Genomic DNA, 25559 nt, shown 5'->3' on the forward strand with positions numbered 1-25559 from the left:
ACTCCAGCTTGAGTGATAAACGAAGACTGTCTCCAAAATGTATTTTCTGAAATATTTTGTACATGGGTAATTCCCAGTGAATCAATTTGTTGGTTGGCCATTTTCTGCATGTACATCAAGTAATATACATCATTCTTTTTTACCCATTGTCTATAATTTCTGACTTACTTACAAATTATTCAAATTGATTACATATTATGTTTTAGGGAATATCATTATCAGTTTTCCCCCCAAATATGCCAGAATGGTAACTAAGGAAACAAGTGAATGAATGTTTAACTTTGTTTAAACATGTACTGCAATCAGATGATCATTTTGATAAAAAGTAATGACTTTCAGCTTTGAGAAATATTTATAAGTTAGCAAATCTAGAACATGAAGCAAAACACCAAATAAAGAAACCAACCTCAGTAATACAGATGTCTATTTTATTAAAAAAGTTACAAACAGGTGGACTGCAGGGTTGTCTTACAAAATGACAAGAATGAAATCTATTGGAAAAATTTTACTTTTACAAATCTTTATAGGTAATTGTTCAATGTTTGTACTTGTTATTTGAGATTTTACCTTTCACTGATAAAGTTACAGTACATTAGATCCATGGTAATAGGTTACATTATTTTATTTGCAGAGCCCTACTGCAGTGATTTGAACAACTCCTAAACAGATGCCATAGTAAAGACAAGACATATATTGCATTTAATATTAATTTATTATCCTAATAAGCAACATGCAATCTATTGAGGAAGCTAAAATAACTTTTGGTCCCTTTTCTTAAAATGTGCTGGAGAAACCACCTTTAAAATCACTTTCCCCTGATTCCTGTGATCCTAAGTGAATTCAAGTCAAATTTGCTGCTGAGGTCAATGACAATGAACACTGTAATTGAGAGAGAAAGAAAAGAGGGGGAGGGGAAGGGGGGATGGAGGGAGGGAGAGAGAGAAAGAAACAAGAACACAATCTACAGGAAACACTATAAAAAATCAAAATCTCTAGAAAATTTAAATCATGATGGATTATTTGATTCCTTTAGAATTTCACAAAACTACAAAGCTAGTAACAATGATCCATGATCACTTAACCTACTTTTAAATGAGTGTTTGGTTTTAAGTTTGGTATTAAAGTGCAAACTTAAATTAAGTATTCATTTCAAGCAGTTCATAAATAAGGAACAATGTTTCAATTGCCTGTATCTTTATAATCTCACTATAAAATTCAAAATTTAAGAACAAGAGTTCACTTTGAGGGAATTTACTCAGGAATCAAATGCAACACGATTTAAAAAAAGGAAATCAAAGTTTAATCAATTTCTACTCAATAATTAATGGTCATGCTGACCAATAAATCACATGAATGTAGATACCACTTTATTTGAACATCACACACAATATAAATTTAAAATTGCCACACCCTTCCATAAACCATCACTGCATATATTAGAGCTTTCCTTGACAAAGTTATTGAGCTATTATTATAGATCAAAAGCATAGTTTTGGTTTTTTTGTTTTGTTTTATTTTATTTAGAAGCATGTTCAAATGACTAAAGCTGGGCTCCTAAAATCGAGAACTTTGGTGCAGGAGGTGAGCTGCAGTTACTAACTTCTGCAAATGAAAAGCACACAACTAAAACCCAATACAAACCCAACAATAAAATACTGTCAAACTTACACAATTTAAACATCATTGCTAGAAAAAGCTCTCATTGTCACGATGTTAAAACTGAATCAAAATATTACTCTTCGTAAGTTTCCCTTCTGATTCTATACCTGCGTTACTGTTAAAATGTTCAAGTATTCAGACAAAATGTGCTGATTAGGTAAACAACATGGAAGGCAATGGCTATTAGAAAGCACATTTGCAAAAATAAAAAATAGCCCAGAGACTTGGCGCTATTCTCCCTCCTATTACACAGATTTTGTCTCTACTACGAACATGCTTCTTGAGAAATAACTAAAAAGCAATTGTGATAGTGCAAGAAAACTTTAACAAATATTGCTTTAAGCTATTATACAGAAAGACAAATATTAAGAACTAGAAAGTGTATATGATTTTATTTGAATTCAATTTTACATGTGCAGAAGTCTACTAGATGTCAATTACAAGCCTGACAGGCAAAGATGAACTATCTCTGTTTAAGTATACAATTAATTTACCATGGATACAATATCCCTTTTCAAAGCCATTGCTAAATAGGTCATAACTAAATTTAGAACTTCACAGAAAGGAAAATGTTACTGCAGTAATTCAATGCTATAAATGAGATTAACACATGTGAAAACCTAATGGAATTGAATGTTTAACTCTTCAACTAAATGCTCTACAGTCAATTTCAAATATCAATTGTAACTTTCAGAACATGTCAATTCCAAAAATAAAAAAACCCACACATCACAAACTGCACTTGAAGACAAGGGATATTCCATCCATACAGGTAAAATGTGATCTTTAATTTCTTTTTACAACACTGCCAAACGTAAACAAAGTCTCAAAGTATTAACCAACAATTTTAAAGGAGAAAGATTTTACAAACAGGATGAAGCACTGGTACGAGGTAATATACAGAAGTAACCATTTGTTTAAGGCTCAATTTTTTTCTCCATTATAACTTTCTTTTAAAAGGCATTGCGTAGGTAATACTGAGTTTGAGTATTTAATAAATACAAGTCAAGAAACTGATTAAAGAAATCAATTAAAATATTAAAAATTAACCCTTGCATATTAGCCATCAATAAGAACTTAGAAAGCTATAAAAGGACTGACTGATAAAGAACCGATTTTAAACGTATGGTAAACGTGCTAAGCATTCCTGTTAAAGGTCGATGGATCTTGAAGGCCAAAGACCTTATGCACTTAAATAGATGTATGGCAACATGCTGTAATAGAGACAGGTTTACCAAGGCTCAGTTCTGCAACCCAGGTTGTAAAGTTCTCCAAAGCAGCATCTGTGCAAATTTCCTCTGAGTTTTATCTGCAATTAAGATAAACATGTCATAAAAATGTAGGAATATATAGTTTAAAAAAAAGAACACTGACAACAGATCTATATACACATAGAAGTGCTAACAAGAATAACAAACTTCAGTTGAAGCAAAAAGTTAATTTGCCCTCATCCTGATAAGTCATTAAAAAAAACCCAGAAACACAGAAGTGATGCATTAGATACAATGTACTTTGTGTGTGCATGTGTGTAGCTACTCTAGCTTATTTTTATAGTATTATTGTGCCTTGTACTCGTATTATACCTATTCAACATTAAAAATGTCCTTACTGGTTTAAATGACCTTACAGTATAAAAGCTGTTGCAAATGCTGCTTCTACTTTGATCTCTTCACATTTTAACTGGAAATGGTATTAGAATCAAATGCATATTAATTATGAGTTAATTGGCAGTATGTTAGGCTTTTCCTAAATTTAATTTTTTGAGAGACTAAAATAAGAAAATGTGATTCAGGCTGGGCACAGTGGTTCATGTCTGCAATCCCAGCACTTTGGGAGGCCAAGGTGGGAGGACTGCAGAAATAAAAGAAAGAGAAGAAAGAGAAGGAAGGAAGGAAGGAAGGAAGGAAGGAAGGAAGGAAGGAAGGAAGGAAGGAAGGAAGGAAGGAAGGAAGGGATGGAGGGAGGGAGGGAGGGAGCGAGGGAGGGAGGGAGGGAGGGAGGGAGCCAGTGAGGGAGGGAGCCAGTGAGGGAGGGAGCCAGTGAGGGAGGGAGCAAGCGAGCCAGTGAGGGAGCCAGGGAGGGGAGGGAGCCAGCGAGGGGAAGGAGCCAGGGGAAGGAGGGAGCAAGGGGAGGGGAAGGGAGGGGATTCCATCAAGGTCTAGATATTGAGCACCTACTAGGTAAGTAGGTTTGGTCAGATGCTAGGTGATAGCAGCAGTTCACATTTCCCACTCATGTCTGCCTTTTTGGGGGATATCCTCCCAAGCACAGGATCTTTTTTTATGACTGGGATTCCTCAATCCCTGCTCTTATAGCTGATAGATTTCTGCCCTTCCAGCTAATACCAGGGTGAAAAAAAATCTATCATTCAGACAGACAGAGAGTCCTTCAACTGTGCTGAATCACCAAATAGCTTCTAGGGGAGTTATGTTTGTTTTTTAATGCATGAGATAAAAAACGTTATCATAAAGCCAGAAACAAAAGTAGAACAGCCACTATGAAAGAATGCCAAGGGAAACCAGTTTATAATCATTTAAGGGTTCTACCAATGTTTATAAATGCATAATTTTAATTTCATTTGACAGCTACACTTCTATTAGTGTTCAAAGAGTCTGAGATAATGCTTTATAAGCAGCTATATCATAAAAATGATTACTATTAAAGAACATCGCTCTGCTCATGATTGAAATTCTGCCACCTAAACACATTAGGAAAAAAATAGAACAAAAAATCTGCCTCTTTAGATACTATTACAGAAACATTTTTCCAATTAAAAGACATTTTTGCATTAAGTTGTTAATTATGACATTGGTTATTTAAGTTTGGGCAAGTCCAGTTTCCTCATCATTGAAAAACGGGATAAAAATACTTTCCTCACAGGGATGTTGTAAATTTGTTTTCCTTTCTCAACTATATTATAAATTTCTAGAAGACCAGGATTGTACTTTTGATATCCAGACTAAGGACCTTTATATATTTTTAGCCTAGTTGGAATTTCTATACATATTTGAACATAACAGTATTCAAATATGGAGTATTCATTAGGAATGCTTTTTAGTAATTTAGAAAACACTTCCTTCAATTAGTTTGAATTAATGAATTTGCTATAAATTTTGGTCTACATTTTTCAAATCAAACAATTATAGAGATTGGGATTTTCAAATATGTTTATATCTCTTAAATATTGAAGACCTGTTCAAGCATTCTCTAAAATCAAATTAAGAAAGTAGTTGTTATTTATTTCTAGCCAAAATAAACATTAATAATCAAATCATCTTACTAACCATAATCTCTATTGAATAAAAGGTGATATATTAATCACCTCCCACTCTCTAAAAACCTGGGTAACATTTGGTCCAGTCACATCCACAGGATGACAATACTCCTGTGAAATCAAGAGATATACATAAATCCTGAGTTAGACTCAAGAATATTAACATTACACATATCTTTAAGGAAACAAAGTATTAATACTAGCTACTTTTCAAGAGAGCAATAAATTATAATTCTCTAAATAAATCCTGAAGCAAAATGCTTGCATTAAACAAATACAAGTCTCTTGCAGATGAGAATTTCAAGTGTAAATGTTCTTGCTCCACAGTGACAGCAAAATTTTCAATATACTGACACTCTCATTTATGTAAAAAAAAATTGCTAAAGGTTTAAAGGCAGCTGGTCAAATCATACTTTTTAACTTGCAGGATATCACATCAAGCACATTGCAAAGGTATAACTTGCAGCTTTCAAGATAGAACACATGTTATCCTCAACCTCACTCTCAAATTTCCAGCAAGACACTCAACAAATCTTAACTCCGGAAGCTTCTATTCAAACTCTTACTTAATAGTTTGGTTTTACTTTTTTTTTTTTTTTTTTTTTTGCTTTTACCATTGCAGTATTATAGGAAAGTACAAAACAAAACAAGAAATACACAATAGTATGAACCTTTTGCTCAGGAAATTATAAAATAAATAGTGTCTTCCAAGTGGGGTAAATTGGTATAGGAGAATACCAAACAAAGAACAAAAGGAACAAAGATCATTTTGTATGTCACCCTGAAGAAAAAAGGGAATTCTTGATCCAAGACTAGCACATCATTTCACATGGCAGCAGAATGCCTAAAATGTTAACAAAAGCTCCTGAAAGGCTTAGCAGTTTATGAACATCTTTTTAGCTTAACTGGACTTACCACATTTAAATACAATGGCATTTACTAGCATTTTTTCTCTCTCACAAATGTTAGCACGTAATCATAATCACTTTTAATTTTTTTCCAGTTTTAAGCATATATTCTTGGGATTTAACCAAAATACTTTTTTTTTGAAAATGAATTTCCTTGCATGTTTAATCAGCATTTTATATATAAGTTAAATGTTAGCTGTATTAGCAAAACATCAAGATGAAATTATTTTATTAAAATAATTTTAATACATTATTTTAATAAATCACCAAAATGGTTAATTATATTATTTTAATAAAACATTAAATTTGTTAAAATAATTTTAATGTTTTCTTAAACAAGTATTATTTTATTAATAATTTAATAAAACATTACAATTACTATTTTAATACTAATAATTTTAATCTCAGAGACAAGATCTTGCTCTGTCATCCAGGCTAGAGTGCAGTAGTGCAATCATAGCTTACTGCAATCTGGAACTCCTGGGCTCAAGGAATCCTCCTGCTCCAGCCTCTTGAACAGTTAGACTATAGGCACATACCACCATACCCAGCTAATTTTTTTTTTTTTGTAGAGTCGGGGGTCTCACTACATAGCCCAGGCTGGTCTTGAACTCCTGGCCTCAAGTGATCCTTCTACCTCAGCCTCCCAAAGTGCTGAGATTACAGACATGAGCCACTGTATCTGGGCTCAGGCTGGAATTCCTCTGAAAGAGGTTATATTTTTGTTAAATATCTTTTGTTTCTCTATCCTAATGTGCATAATAATCATGAAGCTTATTGGGGTTGGAGTGGGAGGACTTGGTCATTAAATGCGTTCACTGGCACAATTAAACACAGAGAGCAAAAGCTGAACCTATGGCATAAAATCCTTGAATGGAGGTAGAATCACACATGAAGGAAAGCAAGCTCACTAAATGTTTATGGTGGACCCAGGGTAGAAGGGACAGAATTAGCTATTTTTCTTATGTACTAGACATAAAATCTCTGAATGTTTAAATTAATATGATGAGTTCAATTATGAGATCTCAAATATTATAACCAAGTCCAGTGATAATAAACAGCAGCATGAGCCCAATGATCCAATTCCAGCTGCTAGCTTTGAATTAGACCAGGTAAGTTAGTAATCCCCTCAACTCTAAATTACTTTTTCTGAATTTGATATTCCTAAGATTGGCTAATCAAAAAAACTTGGGAATATGTTTTTGATTGGATAAGCTTTTCTAACAGCTGACAGGACTTAAGCTTTTCTTAGTGATATTATCTTCTGAATTGTAGAATTCTACTGAGAAGTAATCCCATGGGGAGAACCTTTTTTGTAGTATGGCTAGAACACTTCCTTGGTGGCAATTCTCCAACTCCATGATGCAATTTTTGTTAATTCTACTGATGGTTCATTCTAAGCCAGAGAGGTAATGGAGTAAAATAGAATAGTTCATATGCATTTTATTCTGCAATAAAAGCCTAATCTTGAGGTTAAAAGGAAGCAATTAAAGAGGGAACAGATATACAAAGAGTCATTCTAATCACCAGACACCTCCACATCCAGAGCAGGTCTAACTAGGTAGGTACCTTTCCACTCTCAAGTCTCAAGTCATGAACCCTATGAATTCAGTGATGAGCTGAGAGAATTAGGGGTAGTAGAAAGGGCAAGGTAACTCTGTTTCCCCCTTTTACTCCAGGTTTACTGAGGGCCTTTATGGTATATACTACCCCCAAAGCATGCTTCTTCCTCCATTTAACTCCTCTGCTCCACTTTGACTCACCATGTGAACTGGATGACAGATGAGCATTTTAAATAAGCCATTTTCCCCATTCAAAGTGATATGCAAACAGAGCATTGGGAAAAAATAAGTAACAAAACTGTAATTTCTATAACAGAATTCGACCCCAGTGTTTTACTAATATTATTCATATTTACCTTGTATAGGAAATTTTAAGTATGTGATGTGATTTGATTTGAGGATTTTTCTCCTCATATTTGCTAACCCCCCAACAAATCATATCTAATTAAAACCTAAAAAAAAATTAAAAACCATTCTGATTCTACATATTTATTTTTTTTAAAAAAACCTGAAAATGTTCATCAATTCCACTGTATTTAAGAAAAGTAAGCCTACCTAGAGCAAAATCACATTCATATATGATTTAGCCTTTCAGTAGCTTTTGTTAGCATCCCAGGCATTCTGCTGCCATGTGAAATGATATGCTAGTCTTGAACCAAGAATCCCCCTTTTTCTTCAGGCTGACATATATAATGAACTGGGGCTGACATAAATAATGATCTTTGTTCTTTCAGTTTGCTTCCTTGTGTTTGGTACTCTTAAGCACCATTTACTCTAGTTGGGAGAAGCTGTTCCATAATATACTGAGAAAAATGGTATAAAATCTTACAGGAGACCTTCAAACCACAGTGAATAACATCCTTCGCCCCCCAGCCCCCATTTTCTTTATTACTTTCATCAATACTGGACAGACATAAAGGAATCCTTGAAAAATCATCTTTAAAACATTCTATTTGCCAAAAAGATATATCAAACTGTCACACTTAAGAGATAACTTTACTGCACTTCCCCCCTTTCTATTAGGTAATCAACAGAATATTTAAGGGTATTATTATGCTCCTTCTTGGCATTCCTTCTATTTGAAAATCAACACTGACACCCCCCCACACACACACACCAATCCTCTCAAGTCCTACCCATCTTCAAAGCTGGATTCGAATGCTATTGCTCCCAATCTCTCTAACTCAGTGGCTCTTAACAAGGGCAATTTTGTCCCCAGGGTATATTTGGCAATTTCTGGAGATATGCTTGTCATAGTGGGGGATGAGGAAGATGCTACTGGCATCTGGTGGGTAAAAGCTAGGGATGCTGCTAAACATCTGACAATGCACGGGATAGCCCCAGACAGCAAAGATTCCAGAATGTTCAGAAACTGTTCTAACTGGACCTGGTCTGTCCTTTCCCTGGACTCCCACGGGACAGTGATTTACTTATTTTATATATAGTACTATGGGATTATTAACAAAACATTTATCTTTCTCAACAAAAATACACCAAAAGAGTGAACTGCCTATAATCTATACCAGCACAGAAAAGCTATGATATAGTGAATGAAACCAGAACAGGGCTACAATGCTGACCCAGGTAGTTTTCCATTATATTGCTGCCATACAGCAAAAGAAGTCCCTTCAAAGCACTTGATCGTAGGCTCCTCAGGTCAGTAAAGAAATCAGGATGATAGTGTATAAAGAATCTAGCTATGCTTCCAAACTTACACTAAAGTTACTGCCAAATGGAAGGGTAAAAGGTGAGAAAACAATCCTGGGAGTCACGCAGATAAACAGGTGTTAGGCAAGAGACTAGTGACCCAAATTGAAAGGTGTTAAGACATAAATGTGAGGAATTATCAGAAGCAATTCCTAGAGCATTAATACATTTTCCGTCTCAGTTAAAAACAACCAATTAACAATAATAACTGTTTCTGATTTACATCCTATTATTTCTAACTTGGACAAGGTACTCTTCTAAATATTAGGAACAAACATTTCTTAAATCACCTTTACCTGTGAAAGTTTGATCTTCAATCTAGATCTGGATCTGACAAATTTCAAAGTTCCATGACTCAAGCTATAGGATTCAAAATCTACCATCTATTTTCTTTTCTTTTTAGGTAAATGGTGAACCAGGACAACCACAAATTTTACTAGCCTCAGATTACAGATTCTCATATATGGGAATCAGTTCAATTTTATTTGATGCCAGAAAAGAAAAACCCTGCATATGGTGCACTTTGTTCTAAAAGATCTTGGTCAGGGAGGTCCCCTTAATAGTTTTAGAAATTCAGATTATTGGATATTTTATTTGAAGGCTGACACCTTCGTTTATATATTCTGGTTACAAAAACATGCAAAAAAAACTGCACAGAGAACTTGACCAATTACTATAAACATGAATAAGTATTGCGATTAATACTTTCCATTTTTAATATGTTAATTAACAAAAATGTAAATATAGTTGGCTTGAGATACTAAAAAAAAATCTATGTACTCATTCCTATAGGTAACCAAATAGGTTAAAAATAATTCAGATACGAAAATTTATTAAATGAAATGAACTCAGAAATAATTCAGAAGAAAATAAGTTCAAAAATAGCTTTAGAAATTATTCACCTGCCAATTTGGGTGAGACAGCTGGCCCTCTACATGTATGAGACCAATTTTATTCAGTTAACCTCCTATAGCTGTCTACACCAATGATGGCAAGAAAACTGGGAACATTTTGTGGGAGTTGGTAAATTTTTTATAAAGATGATAAAACTAACACAAAATGAGTATGTACACTTACATCATCTGCCCAATAAGTGTCATATAGAAAAACAAAGCAAAATGGTAAAGATGCAATCACCATACAGAACTCATTCAAATGTGAAGATGGCTTACAATTTAAGGAGAGAGATTACAGCAGCAAGAACATGGGACTTGATCCATAAGTCTCCCTCCTCCTCAAAAGACTATACTGTAAGTGCGATGCTATCAACCAAACATAAGCTGGACTACAGTCTGAACAGTGACTTTATAAAATAACAGATGTAGCTAGACATAAGAAAATAAATGAGTTTTCATCATATTCTGGTATGCTAAAGGCTGATGAGTGAAAGCATTTTGAATAAAGCATTGTTGCCATCCTTCATTTTCAAAGATGACAGTATCTGACAGGAGACCTTGTCTGAAAAGATTAATTAGTGACTGTTAGTCTTTTCTCCAGGGAGTATACACAAAGCCAGACCTTTGATTAGGAATCATTGCTGCAATCTGAAATGCCTGTTGCCATTTTCAACACTGCCTCCTAGACTCGAGGTCAGCCTTGGCTCAGGAAGATCAATTTCATTCCTGATACTGTCAGGCTAGTCTGGCATTTGCTGTGGTTTCTCAGTCATTCACAATATTGGTTGTTTTATCTTATTATCTAAGTGTTACTGTCTTAGTGAGACTATTTGCTCAATTACAATCTAGACTAAAAGATCATGACATGAATAAAATAATCTTGTTTTAAATGCTTCATAAGTTTTACATAATCTTACTTTTCAAAAAACTCATTCATGTAAAAAACTTGTAAGTTATTTAACTCAGTGAAAGGCCTGAAGGTTTGTTACCATTCCTATTAATCCCATAATTTGTTAAACTATTCAACTTTTTGTGCATTAAACTGTTCTTTCTAACACATCACAGACAATTCAACCAGATTCTCATTTGGAACACATATTTATAACGAAGTCAGGGTACATTGTGGCACTATAATTTGCTATTATCAGAGGTTATTTAAGTCCCTCAAGTGCTAGGTTCAGATGAATTTGATTAAATAATTGTATTGTTAATCAAGCACTTGGTGATTAGTAAATTACTGATTTTAATTGCAGCAATTTGCTTGCTGAGAATATAAAAACAAAGTATAGAAAATACTACAAAACTTCTGAAATTATTACTGAGTGCTATCCTGTGCATTTTGGATGCTAAATCAGAAAAACAGGGAAAAAGTGTATTATGGTTTAACTCAAGCCAAAGAAATGTTACCAATAAAGCAGAGAAGGAAGAACAGTAACTCAAAATCTTTGTGATGGGAATACAAGCAATTTCTTACCTCCACTTTGCTTATCTGCATTTTAAAAAATTTTCTTCGTTGAATGTTGACTATTTTGTGTGATGGAAAATGTTACTCTAAAAATAAAGAAATTTAAGATAGTGCCATGTGTATAATACTAACCAGCTTTTCATTATACTTGATCAAAAAACAAAACACTACCCGATTCATACAGGTCCATCAACAACTAACCTGCTCGGTATGGCCATGATTGAGGTTATCTTTTTTACTGGACAACGCAAGTTGTACAACACTGATCTTGCTTCTCGGGCAGCGATGAATAGTTCATTTGCCTGACGATCTCAGCAAAAAGTTCATCCACCATTGATTTACTTTTTGCCGATGTCTCCATAAAAGGACAGCCCCATTCTTGAGCCAGAGCTCTGCCTTCTGAAGACATAACCTCTCTTTCTGGTTCCAGATCCACTTTATTTCCTACTAGGATTAGTGGGACTTTTTCATATCTCTTCACTCTGACAATTTGATCTCTCATTGGCTTGATATCCTATTCAAACAATCACAAAGAGAAAGAAAAAAATTATACTGTTTGCATAACCATAACAGAAATATTACAATATTACAAAAAGTCATACCTCAGTGAGTATACAAGGCTGAATCCAAAATGAAATCACATCTAAATAGATAATATGTCATCATGTTGTCCACTGAAGAACTAGATAATTTCCACAGACCCTACCTGCTGAGTTAGTCAAGAATATAAAACATGGGTTGCACACTAACCTTGACTCATATAATCACTTTTCCCCACCTGCAGTCTATACTGATTAAAAAAGCAAGTTTCGAAATGATTAATCCATTCATACATAAGGATGTTTGGCCATCTCCCCAAACCTGCCTGCTTGTCATCAGTCCTTGTAACACCTGTTATCCTAGCACAGGATTGCTGCATCTACCCATTCCTAGCCACGCAGCAAGAGGGCTTGAGAGAAAGTGTTTCAAGTGGGAACGACTTTGCAATACCTAGAAGAAAAGAGTTACAACCAGATGGATACACTTAAATGTTTCATTTTAAATTGAGTGGTATGCATTTATTCCAGTAAAATCAAACACCTTAAAATACACTTAAATTCGCTAGAAACTACTGTTAACAATGAACAACTCCTAAGAAGGACAGTGCAAGGGATGTCTGGATGGGAAGAAGTAAAAAAAAAAAAAAAAATTTAACCTGTGTTTGTTTACACTACTTGATTGTTTCCCCATGTGTATTACTTTTCCCAAGTAGTTACAAAGAATTTCAAAAGATAAGAGCCTTAGTTATTCTCCAGTAGCATCAATTTTGGGAGGTGGGGGCAAGTAGTGATTTCAGACAATATTATAGATGTAATTCTAAAAATTGACATTTTTTGTAGTATTTCACAATTTAAAAAGTTTGCCTTAAATAGAAAATATATGCTTAATTCAAAGTCATAGTAAGCACAGAATATTCAAACCTGGGTAGATGGAAAAGCAAGGGACTGTGAAAATCTATAAAAATATAGTTATTTGATATTTGCAGCAATTTGGTTTGATCATGTATCAACTCAGTCTTCTAGGTTATGCTTATTTCCCATCGTCTTTATGGAAACATAAGTCCAGCTGAAAATCCAAACTTATAGCCTTTGGGCTCAAAAGAGTTTACATCGCCACCAAAATAATGGCACAATTTTTCACTCCCAATTCATGTCTATAACAGAAATGGATATAATAGAAATTGTATGAACAACTCTTCAAAAGACTCTCAGCCTCCAGAAAGTAAGATGATAGAATAACAAATCTCCTGAGGATCCTTTAGGGAAAAATTGCCTGTCAAACAGCACCTTCAGTACTTTGGTACTTTCTGGGGGAAAACGCTCTTACGATACTATTGTTTGGGAGTTCATGCCTACATAAAATGAACTTTAGTTTGGTCTCAATAGCTTTGATTTATTTCCCCAGAATTTATCATTTTAAAACAAAATACCTGAAGTTATTCTATCAGGATACTGGGAAAGTTCACTATAGTACTTTAATTTAAAATACTAAAGAAAGTGGAATTAGCACATTGTATTGGCTAAAGCACTTAAGGTCTCTTAAGTAAGCAACATTAAGTGCATACCTTTAAATGCAGAAAAAAAATATCCATTTCCTAAATCAATGGAGGTTAATATAATGGGTCAATACGAGGTTATTTATTTTCAAGGAATAAATAGAAACATGTATTGCATCTCCTAAAATAACGTTAAACCTTCAGTCTGTTTCCCAGTGAAGGACAGGACAGATTTTCTAAGAGATGGACCACATCCAGTTTGGCCGCCCAGCCGGAGTAAGAAATCTGCACTTGTTCAGTATCGCCAGACCCAAATATTTTCTGTAAATACAGGCAATGTTACCAGAAACAATTTGGATCAACTGCAGAAAAGGAGTCATTCCTGATTTTGTTGGTTATTGATTCTAGGTACTAGTCTTTTCTATTAGTAACTTTCCTTCCCACTACACGCCCCAAGTAATTAAGTAAAATGCCTAGAAGGCAGGTCTTGAGTTCTTCGTCTTGCAACACTAAGATTTATGAATCTAGTTGAGAAACTTGAGAGAGAAGGGGAGGGCGGCGGGAGGGGGTGTTGGTGGGTGGGAGGGGAATGCGTGGGTGGAGCAGACACAGAGGACTTATCTGTGCAACAGATAATCGGCTCCAAATAATTTTTTCAAAATGCTCTATTTACCCTAAATTATCTGTTAGATGTTTTGTTGAGTAAGTTAATCAATACTTGTTGAATTGAGCAAGCAACTTCAGAAGGTTATATTCTGGGCTAAACATACACAGACTGACCTATTCCTTTTTCACTTTTCTTTCACTTAAAAATAGCTTTAAAATATTTGTTAACGCTTGTTTTACTACGCTCTGTAGAAACAACCCGATAGTCTTCCATGCCAGGAGTAACCTCAAAAATGCGTCATGTCTAACTTTCAAAAGCAAACCATAGTCATTAATGCATGGTTCAAGCAACTCAAGTCTATTTCGATTAACACACCCCCGTCTAACAAATTACAATACTTGGTTTGGTTACCTGAAAAGACTGTTGATTAACCAGGCTATAAACCAGGATGAAACCTTGGCCGTTTTTGATGTAGAGATCTCTCATAGAGGCAAACTGCTCAGTTCCTGCGGTGTCCAGAATTTCCAGCACGGAGGGGGAAGAGTCCACTTCGATCTCTTTGCGGTAGAAATCTTCAATGGTGGGGTCATATTTCTCAATGAAAGTCCCAGTGACAAACTGCACAGTAAGGGCAGATTTGCCAACCCCTCCGCTCCCTAACACCACTACCTTGTATTCCCTCATGAGTCTCACCTTCACCAACTCCTACTAGAGTGGGGGAAAAGATCACCCCGCTAGCTGCGGCGCGGCTAGACCAGGCGGAAGGTGGGAGGAAATCTGCGAACTGGGGAGGAGAGTGCAGAGGAGCAGAGGGCCCAACCGGGGAAGAAGAGGAAGTTACAGGAGGGGGAGGGGAAAGAGCGTACACTCTGGGTGGGTGGGGAAGGGATGGTAATGCCCTTCCTATAGGAACCGCAGCCCGAGCAGGGGGCGTGGGGGAGGAGGGCGAGCCTGGGAAAAGTCCGGCGAGGGTAGAGAGGAGGCGTGTGCCCCCGGGAGGGAAAGGGTGTGGGCCGCAGCGAGGGGACCCCGCGGCAAGGCGGACGTCCGAGGAGCCCGCTGCCCGGGGCTGCCAGGTACTCCTCCCCCGCCCTTCACACAAAGGGGCCCAGGGACCCCGCTTCCTGCTCGCGCCGCCGAGCCGGCCCAGGCCTGCGGGCTCCCTTCCAGTCACCGCTGCCTGGGCAGGTTTCTGGGCCCCGGCTCCCGCGGGGGTCGTCCGGCCTGTGAAGGAGACAGGGACGCACATTACCCGGCTGACCCCCGCCCCGAACCAGCGGCGCTGGCCGCCGTTTCCCCCGGCTGCCACCCGGATCAGGCTGTCCCCGACACCGCCGCTTACCCCGCCGTCCGCACCCGCCTGGCCGCCGGGGAGGCTCTGTCACGCCAAGGCCATGGCCACCCCTTGGCTCCTCTGTCTCTCCGCTGCCCCAGAGCTGCCACTCGCGGCGGGGAAAGGGGCGGGGGCCGTCCAGCCGCGGTGGCGGCCGCAGGGACTCCAGGCGAACCCACCTCTTTTTTTTCTCTCCCACCCCCCACCCCCCCAGCACACACCCGGAAGGGTTTCCCTGACACACTGGCTGAGGTGCCCCAGTTCCCCCAGACTGGACGGGATCACTTCCGGTGGGGAAAGTCCCACCTCTCCAGGGCGAGCCGGGTGGTGCTGGGGCCGCGCCCTGCTGAGCTAGCGAGCCGGCAGGGGAAGGTTTCGGGTCGGGACTCCGGCCTCCGGAACGGGCCTCTGGGAACCTGCTGCGTTCGTCCTTTCCCGCCCGCGGCTGCCGCCGACCGTCCCACCCCCAAACCGGTAGAAGCACCTCAGCCCCGCAGTCTCCCGCCCCCTGACCGGAGGACTTGAGCCGTTCGCTGGCCGGTGCGGGACTGCAGGCTAATAATCTAGCTACCGGGAGAACGCCAAACATCCCTGGACTAGAAGTTTCAGGGAAAATCTAACGGCCCGTTTGAAAGTTTATTCTCCTTGCTGGTATTTCTTCCACTTGCTATTTTGCTGAGAGATGTATGCAAACTACCCTTAGACTTCGTATGCGGTGCTTTTTACTTGGCCGTGCCTGACAAACACACACGGTACTTTTATCATTGGGTAAATCTGCCTTGACTTTACCAGCGAATACCAAAGTCACTTAAAAAAAAATCACGAGGCTCGAAAACAACAGCATTAGAACTAGACTTTATGGTACTCTACTCAGCTACGTTCTCATTCGATTCCAACCACTACACGCAGAAAAGGTAACCAATATTCAGAAAAGAGTTGATTGGAAACGGTTTAGGCCTAGAGATTAATTTATTTTAATCTTTGATTATCTGCATGTATAACAATTTGCTTGCCTGGCTGTTACATGCTGAAGTTTTGTTTTAAAGGCCATCCTTTGTAGCCTTTGAAATTCAAAAGCAAGTAGTAACTCGTGTTAGATTCTAATTTTTAGATAAAATTGTTACTTCCCACTATCTTTCCCTTTGCTAACTTTCTATTTGCAAACTTTGTGTCGGATCCACAGAGCCCCAGGGCCAGGAGGCTAGGCTGTATTTTAGGTATGTCACTTTCTTGACAATTCAAGCCTGTACCCAGAAACATGGGAGACTCAGTGGCCAGCCTAGCAAAAATGACTCCAAATTCCCTTACTTGCAAGCCCCAAATGGCCAAACTCTATAAAGAGATCCCAGTCCAAATTATTGGAGATTAGAACACAGGTGAATCACAGTAGTGTGAGGTCCCACTGTCCTTCCCTGAGTATTCCCCAATGTCACTTACAGTAGTCAAAGGAGAGTTTAGTTCAGTTTCTCCTTGACCTCAGACCGGTGCCGTCTCTCCAGCGAAGTCCCCAGCTCTGGCTTCAGCTGGCCTGGGACCTGCCTCATATCAGAGGCACTGCCCTCTGCTGGAAGAGGTTTGGTCTGTGAGTTATGAGTTTCCCCACAGGTCACTGCTCCTTTCACACTTGCTGTTGCCTGATTTGGAGCTCTGCTGCTCATCTCCCTGTCTAGCTGTCTCCAGACTGTCTGGTGGGATTCACAGTCCTCCACCAGCCGTGCTTGTAACTGAGTCTGGAAATTCCTCTTCTGTCCAGCCAGTGTTGAGCAATCATGGCAAATATCTGCTCATTACTAAACTGTCAAAACGAGGAGTTTTTCAGGTCATCCTACCTGTTGGCAACCCTAATATCTCTGAATGTGTTGGTCATGCTTAGGAGAGAGTTATTTGTTTCTCCATGCAATGAAACATACTCCTCCCCTGTGGGGTCACTCTCATAAACTATAGGGTGGACAAATATCATACTCAGTCTAAAGATCCTTCTAAACTTTCTCAGGAAGGGTATTCATTACAGCATTGATTAGGAAATCAAACAATTGGAGGAAGCTTAAATGTCCTTCAGCAGGTGATTTTTTAAAGTTTTATGTCTATCTATATTATCTATCATCTACCTACCTGCCTATTTACCTATCTATATTCACAAAATGGGATACTATGCAGCCACTTTAAAAGAGAAAACTAGATTTGTAAGTGCTGATATAAAAAGATGGCCAAGATGTATTGTAGGGCTGAAAAAGCAAGAAACTGAAAAAATGTCTAGCTGCTACTGTTTATGTAAAATGCGGGTGTGTAAAAGTTACATAGCCATTCAAATCTGAAACAAAGTAATTATGGGTGAGGACTATTATGAAATGGCTTTTATTTCTCCATATCATTTTAATTTTTAAACAATAATCAGGGTAAAGGGGGAGTAAATATAAGTTTATAATATTTTTAAAGGAGGAACAAAAGCAAGTTGTTTACCTCAGCTTTGTTAAAAAAAAAAAAAAACCCTGACTGTCTGGGGATCAGTGGACAGGTCTGTCCAATTTAAACAAATTCCCTCCCCAAACATGTCTATACTTAGAAAAGTATTTTCACATACATTATCTCATTGGACTCCAGTTGTTTGCCAGTGTACTCTCATTGTGCAATGATGGTATAAAGACCAACTAGAAGAGTGTGGCCTGGCAGTTGAGAGCCAGTGCTCTGAAATGAGACAGAGGGACATTAAAATTGCAGCTCCCCCACATTCTAGCTGTGTGTCCCCAAGCAAGTGATTTCATTTGTCTGAGCCTCTAACTCCTCACCTGTAAAAAGGGGAAAAGTTAATATGAGAATATAATAAGGTATTACAGGTAAAGTGCCTAGCACTGTCCCTTGCACATTATAAAGCCTCAATAAATGCCAGTGATTTGGTTTTCATTTAAAAATTTTAATGAAGTGTTAATTTTTAAAAAATAGCAACATGGAGGGGAACAAAATTTTAGAAGCCCAAGTTGTTGCAAATGGCACAAAAATAATAACTCAGTTACTCTTCACAATGGTATTTATTGTTAAAAGCTTCTTATTTTGGGGGGAACATTATTTATATGTTAGTATATCTATCAATCTATAGTCTCTACGTATTTTTTTAAATTACTAGGAGAATCACTTGAACCTGGGAGGTGGAGGTTGCAATGAGCTGAGATCATGCCACTGCACTCTAGCCTGGTGACAGTGAGATTCCGTCTCAAAAAAAAAAAAAAATACTGTACTATAAAAGTAATCACACTATATACACTATTCTGTACCTTGCTTTTTAAAATGTAATTTAATATTTTTTTTAGACAGTGTCTCCCTCTGTTACCCAAGCTGAAGGGCGGAAGCATAATCATAGCTCACTGCAGCCTCTACCTCCTGGACTCAAGGGATCCTCCCACCTCAGCCTCCCAAGTAGCTAGGACTACAGGTACATGCCACCACACAAGGCTAATTTTTTTTTTAAAGTAGAGATGGAGCCTCACTATATTGTTCATGCTGGTCTCAAACTCCAGAGCTCAAGAGATCCTCTCGACTTGGCCTCCCAAAGTGCTGGGATTACAGGCATGAGCCACCATGCCTGGCCTTCTTCATTTTTTTTCATGGCTGTATCATAAGTTAATTAGCCAGCTCCCCTTTGAAAGACACTGATTGCTTCTAGGGTTTTGCACTGAATGCCTTGGATGTATATCATTGTCAGTTACTGTTTAGGGTGAATTTCTAGTAATCCAATAATTGAAACAAAAGGCACTTGCACTTACAATTCTTCTGGTAAATATGGCCAAATTGTCCTTCAGAAAGGTCAAGCTAATTCACATTCCCACCAATGCAGTATGACCATATCACTTTATAACCTCACAGTAGGTATTACTAATTTTAGCATTTTATAGTGATTGTTACTTGCTTCAGGGTATTTTCAGGACTAACAAATGCAGAGCAGTGTTTTAGAAATAATTTGGACTTCAGAGCCAGACAGTCTTAACACTGCCCTTCTGCAAGCTACACCTCCATTCCCTCAGTTGTAAAGTTGGGCATAATAGTATTATCTAACTCGCAGAAGAATAAATGAGACAATCCATTCAAAGCATTTAGCCTTCCAAACACTAACTGCTCAATAAATGGAAACTGCTCAAGTAATAATTTTTCACTCCAAAGGCTCAAATATGGGGGGAGGGGAATGGGAGGACTTCTCCAGAGATCATGCCCTTGAGATTGAGAACTTTTGCTTTAATTCTCCATCGACCTCCTCTCCAAAGTATTGCTCAGGCATTATTTCAAAGAACACAACCCATTTTTACCATAGTGTGGAGAAACCACAGTGTATACAGTATATGCAGATAATGTAAGTAACAGGACCATAATCTTATTTTATGAAATCAGCTTGGCACAAGTTTAAAGTGCTGGATGTTTGCTACAGGCACCAGCTGCTTACTTTTCTTATCCTTTTTTTCTTTTCAAGTTGTTACCTCCTTCATTTGCATTCTTTGGAGCCACCAACTGCCTGGAATATTTTACCCTAATTTCCACTCCCCAAATGAGCCTTCTTGCCTTCTAGGTCCTGGGAAAAAGCCCATAGCTATCTGTTAACTATATATGGCTATCTATTATCCATCCAGGCTCTTCCCTTCTCTTTTGCTAGAAGTTGCTCTTGAATTATCAGAAAGTTTGTGCCAGTAGTGTCCTTAGTCTTTGCCTATAGAAATCTTATTTCAATGCTTTAGGGGCCCCATTGATATCAGCTAAATTGTCCTGGGTTCTTTCCAGCTCCTAGCCTCTCAGATTCCAATCTTCTCTTTCCAACCCTGCCTCCAGCTACACCAATCATTAGTTCTGCACGTCAGGCTCCCCCAGTACACAAAACCAGTTTTATACCTTTATTATTATCTTTTTCTCATAAAGCTAATGTTATTTGCAAAAGAATATGTAAAATAAAAGTATAATCCCACTACCTGGAGAAAATTGCTATTAACCTTTTAGTGTCTTTCACAATTTTTTTTCTAGAGAGAGTTAAAGAAGATTTTTTTTTTTTGTAAACTAAGAATGGGGTCATATAAATTTGCAAATGGCTTCTTTCACTTACGGAAACATCACGTTTGCATAAAGCACTAAAAAATACTCATGTAACCCTCAGCCCCTACATGCATAAGCCTTTTTTCCTATAGCTTTAGCTTTCCTAGAGCCTCAATGAGAATGTAATCACATTCAGTTTTGCTCACCTGGAATCCTTCATCAAACAAATGGGATTTCAGTAGAGGTACTGCTGACCACAGAGGACACTACCCCAGCCTGGCCAAGCAGACACTCCTACAAAGACACAGATTTTCTTTTCCATGTGCCACTGCTGACAAAGTTAGTTTCTCAGAACTGAGAGGCGCATTAAATAGGGATATGTTTAAAACAAATCTGAATTCCTTAATGATTTTTCCCTCTCCACTTCATCCTTGATTTCAAAAATAGTAGTTAGAAAAATTTTGTGATCTATCAAGTAACAACTTTAAAGAATTAGTACTAATAATAACTATACCCCTGTACTCCTAATATATGTACATCAGTATCACCTGGAGGTGATGGGAAACCACAGATGGTCAGGTCTCAACCCCAGAGTTTCTGATTCAGTAGGTCTGGGTCACGGTCTGTAATTTGAATTTCTAAGTTCCCAGATGACACTGTTGCTGCTGGTCCAGGGGCCACACTTTAAGCACCACTGTTCTATAAAGCGTAGGACATTATTTGGGACTTCCTTGCTTGATATGCATTAATGTATCCACTCATTCATTCATCACACATTTATTGAATTCCTACTCTGTGCCAAGCACTTTACTAGCATTTTTGAGGAATATAGACAATACAATCAACATCTACAGTATAGAGTGGCACGTCCTATGATACAGATATTGGCTAGGATGTTATGGAAGACTCAGGATGGATATCAGAGAAGGTTATTGGGCAGTAGGCAAGGAGGCCAGAGGAATCAGCAGGGGTTAGAAACATAGGGGAAAGCCTTGGATTGTAAGCTAAGGGATTTGACTTTTCCCCTGGAGGCTATAGGAAATCATGGAATGTGTTTTTACAAAGGTCTGAACTACATATGTAGCCTGAGGCAAGTTACTTCTCACCTTCTCTGAGCTTCCCTTTCATCATGTGTGAGGGGAAAATGTTAATAGATACCTTATTAGATAATACCTTATTCAGGTATTCTGAAGATTAAGTAAGAGAAAATGCCTAAGTACCCAGCATATAGTAGGTGTTTAACAAACGGTGATTACGATTAGGTTTAACCCACAAAAATAAATGACATGTATGACATGCTTCTCAGATTATTAAAATTCATGTGAAATTTCCAAGCTAGTCTAAATATCAAGGCCATATTTGATGTGGTGGCAAATTGGATGATTTATTAATGTAATGATAATAATTTCTTTTGTCTCTTGTTTTGTTTTGTTTTTTGGAAACAGAGTTGCTCTGTCACCCAGGCTGGAGTGCACTGGTGAAGAGGCTTACTGCAACATCTGCCTCCTGGGTTTAAGCGATTCTGCTGCCTCAGCTTCCCCAGTAGCTGGGGCTACAGGTGCACTCCAGCATGCTTGGGTAATTTTTGTTGTTGTTGTAGTTTTTAGTAGAGATGAGGTTTTACCATATTGCCCAGGCTGGCCTCGAACTCTTGTGCTTAGGCAATCTATTCACCTCGGTCTCCCAAAGTGCTAGAATTATAGGCATGAGCCACCACGCTCAGCCTGATAATAATTTCTTGATTACAGATTATTTGCCAGGCACTGTACAAAGTGATTTATCCACATCACTTCATTTAATTCTAGCGATAACCTTAAGAGTTAGGTACCATTATTTTTATTCCCAATTCTAAAACGAAGGAATTAAGGCTCAGAGAAGTTAGCTTATATACAGTCGAACAGTTGGAAAGTGGTAGAGTTTGAATTCAAACCTAGGTTAGTCTGAGCCTGTATTATATTAGCCATCTTGTTCCATAGAAAAAGCAGTTTTGTTTCTTTGAAGGACAGGGCAGTGAATGGGCAGTGAGGAAAGGTTAAAGAATCTAGACTTTATTACACTGTTTCTCTGCCCTTGAGTAAGACTGTTCATACTCATTTCAGGTCCCCTCTGGAAACTTACCTCTATGACCTCCAAGGGGCCACTTGACCTTGGATCTGTGCCACCTGGTACTGAAGCTGACGCAGTCATAGTTACTTTCCAAAGTGCTCTGGAACGTTTACAACAAGGAGCCCCCTTTTTTTGCCACTAGGACAGCATTAGACCCCATATGTGGCCTAGTTGTTTTTAATGCTGCTATTACTGCTATTGTTTATTGCGCACTTGCCGTGTGTCAGAAATTCTGTGGAATGCTTCAATCCTTACAGCAACCCTATAAGGCAAGCACTATTATTGTCATCATCTCTAGTTTAGAGATCAGGAAACTGAGGCTCACACAGCTAAGTTCACACAGCCGGTAGATGCAGGTTCAAGCAGAGAACTGGTTCATTCATTTTTACGAGCCTTACATTTTTCATTTCTTCTTTGCCTCTGTAGCTATAACACCTCCAAACACAAATGTGATCCTCCTGAATTCTTTTACTGCTCACATATTTTAGTTATCACAAATAGTTTAAACCTTATTTTTAATGATGTATATACAAATGATGTTTCTCTTCAAAATTATTTCACACCATAAGAAGTCACTCTTCCTTCCCTTTACTTATGAATTCATTCTTCTTTAGAAATGAGCATTTATAATAATGACACGCAAGGCTAAATTTTTTCTGTTTAATATAAACCATAATGTGAAATTGAGAATGGTTGAAAAGCATCGTTATGAAACATTGTGGACTCCAGACTCATCCGATACAATTTCCAAGGGGAATTTATTCTAAGTGCTTTAAAACTTATAGAGAGTTAAATTCTGAACTACTTGAGCCTGTATACCCTCTTAGCAACTCCCCCAGCAGGTAACCAAAAATGAGAATGGAAAGAAATTGCCTCAACATTGAATTTTTAGACGTTTAAAAGGTCTGGAGTCTAAATGCTTTAGAAGACTGTTATTTAAATGTGGGAAATGATGGAAAAGTATAATGTAAATATAAGATATATATTGTTTGCTAAAATAAATCATCATTCTTTTCTTTGTCAAATTCATGACAATTTAAAAATGCTGTTATTCTATTTTTTTTTTTTTTTCTACTTTGGAGCAGGTAGCTGAATATGCAGAGTTCTGGCACTAGGTGTCAGCAAAAGATTAAATTAAAAATGCCTACCTAGTTTTTTTCCTTTTCTTTCTTCTTTCTGCACACACACACACACACACACACACACACACACACATATTTGAGACAGGATCTCAGTCTGTCACCCAGGCTAGAGTGTAGTGCCATGATCATAGCTCACTGCAGCCTCGAACTCCGTGGGATCAGGTGATCCTCTCAACTCAGCCTCCAGAGTAGCTGGGACTACAGCCATGTGCCACCACACCCAGCTAACTTTTTTGCGTTTTTTTTTTTTTTTTTTTTTTAGAAATGGGGTCTTGATATGTTGCTCGGGCTAGTCTCAAACTCCTGGGCTCAAGTGATCCTCCTACCTTGGCCTCCCAAAGTGCTGGGATTACAGGCATGAACCACCATGCCTGGCCTACTCTTCTATATATTTAAAACTTTATCAAAATAAAAATAAAATACATAGTCTGGATTTTAAAAAGAAGAGATAACACACTTCCTTGTTGCCATGACAATGCCAGTGTGAGAGAGAGGCTGGGTTGCTGCTGTTCAAGTAGGCACCTTATGGAGATGTTCATGGCTCAAGGAATTCCATGTATGACTCAGTTTGACCTTTAACATTGAATGGTTGGGGACTCAGTTTTGTGTCTGCCAGAAAGCTGGGGAATGAGAAGTTTGGAGGGTTGGATGGGGTGGTGAGGTATGCTCCTGTGAACCAGAGTCTAAACGTCTAAATATTAAATCATTTTACACAGAAATGTAGTGTTTAAGCCAACCATAGTACTTGTGTGGATGAATTAAGTGGGTACTTTTCCCACATGGACAAGATTTACAAAATCAACTTAGAGGGTTGCTTTGAGAACCCAGGCTGATCCTAAGGGTTTCTCAAACTTACTGTGTTAATATTGAGCATATCATTGGGTTTTGTTTTCCCTTTTATTGTCCAGAGCTTTCCTTCCTTCATGTGTTTCCTGTCCCAGTAAGTGATGCTACCATCCAGCAGTCATTGAAAGTAGAACTTAGGGTATTGCGTTAGGTCATTCTTGTGTTGCTAGAAAGAAATTCCTAAGGCTGGGTGATTTATAAAGAAGAGGTTTAACTGGCTCAAGGTTCTTCAGGCCGTACAGGACACATGGCACCCGCATCTGCTTGGCTTCTAGGGAGGCCTCGGGGAGCTTTTATTCATGGTGGAATGTCAAGCAGGAGCAGGCAGGTCAGACAGGGAAAGCCGGAGCAAGAGGAAAAAGGGCAGGAGGTGCTGCACACACTTACACAACCAGATCTTAGAGCAACTGACTCACTATAGCAAGGACTGCACCAAGCCATGAAAGATCTGCCCCCATGATCTAATCACCTTCCACCAGGCCCCACCTCTAACACTGGGGATTACATTTCAACATGAGATTTGGTGGGGACACAGACCAAACCATATCATATCACTCTAACTCTTCCTTTATCCTCATTTCCTATAACCAAACAACCATTAAGCCCTGCCACTTCTACCTCCTTAGTCTTTCTTACATCTGTCCTATCTCTGCTCTAGTGTATAAAGGGACTGGAGAAACATTGGTGTGACAACTCTTTCCGGAACGCTGTGATAGCCTCCTAAATCCTTTGTATGTCCCTGGTGTTTTCTGCATTCTTTTACCAGTGTTATGAAACAAGTCTGTTTGAAGCAAGTCTAACTACATATTTCTGCTGATTTCAACTACTCTCTATCAGAAAAAGCCCAAGTTTATATGCATGAAATATAAGGTCTTCTATACTCTTATCCCTACCTACCTTACAAGCACATCTCACACCTTTACATACTTTATATTCTAGTACAAATAAAATCATCATGGTTTTAGTGAGTTTGCACCAGGTCTTATGGCTTTAAATGCCATCTTACATACTG

General features: G+C 38.2%; 1 protein-coding gene across 3 annotated transcripts; it reads right to left on the reverse strand.

Moving 5' to 3' along the window:
- Window positions 1-407: 407 nt before the first annotated feature.
- Window positions 408-16069, reverse strand: RAP2C (RAP2C, member of RAS oncogene family). 3 transcript variants are annotated; one of them, XM_035288296.3, is made up of 5 exons: window positions 15456-15691; window positions 14807-15337; window positions 14525-14685; window positions 11673-11985; window positions 408-2968 (listed from the first exon to the last, which is right to left on the reverse strand). In XM_035288296.3, exons 3-4 carry the CDS (start codon window positions 14597-14599, stop codon window positions 11707-11709), a joined length of 354 nt encoding a protein of 117 aa, XP_035144187.1. In that variant the 5' UTR covers window positions 14600-14685; window positions 14807-15337; window positions 15456-15691; the 3' UTR covers window positions 408-2968; window positions 11673-11706. The 3 variants fall into 3 exon arrangements, with proteins under 3 accessions (XP_035144187.1, XP_054106794.1, XP_078218796.1); XM_054250819.2 differs by lacking the exon at window positions 15456-15691 and having other exon boundaries at window positions 14525-14921; XM_078362670.1 differs by lacking the exons at window positions 408-2968; window positions 11673-11985 and having other exon boundaries at window positions 14575-15337; window positions 15456-16069.
- Window positions 16070-25559: the final 9490 nt, after the last annotated feature.

This window comes from Callithrix jacchus, chromosome X (genome assembly GCF_049354715.1).
Source record: "Callithrix jacchus isolate 240 chromosome X, calJac240_pri, whole genome shotgun sequence".
NCBI lineage: Eukaryota > Metazoa > Chordata > Mammalia > Primates > Cebidae > Callithrix > Callithrix jacchus.

Excerpts from the sequence above, each read along its gene's own strand:
- RAP2C (XM_078362670.1), bottom strand. The coding sequence starts at position 16,035 with ATGTTTGGCGTTCTCCCGGTAGCTAGATTATTAGCCTGCAGTCCCGCA. Across the intron at positions 15,338-15,455 it reads AGGCGGGTGCGGACGGCGGG|GCCGGACGACCCCCGCGGGA; the intron begins GTAAGCGGCGGT and ends TCTCCTTCACAG.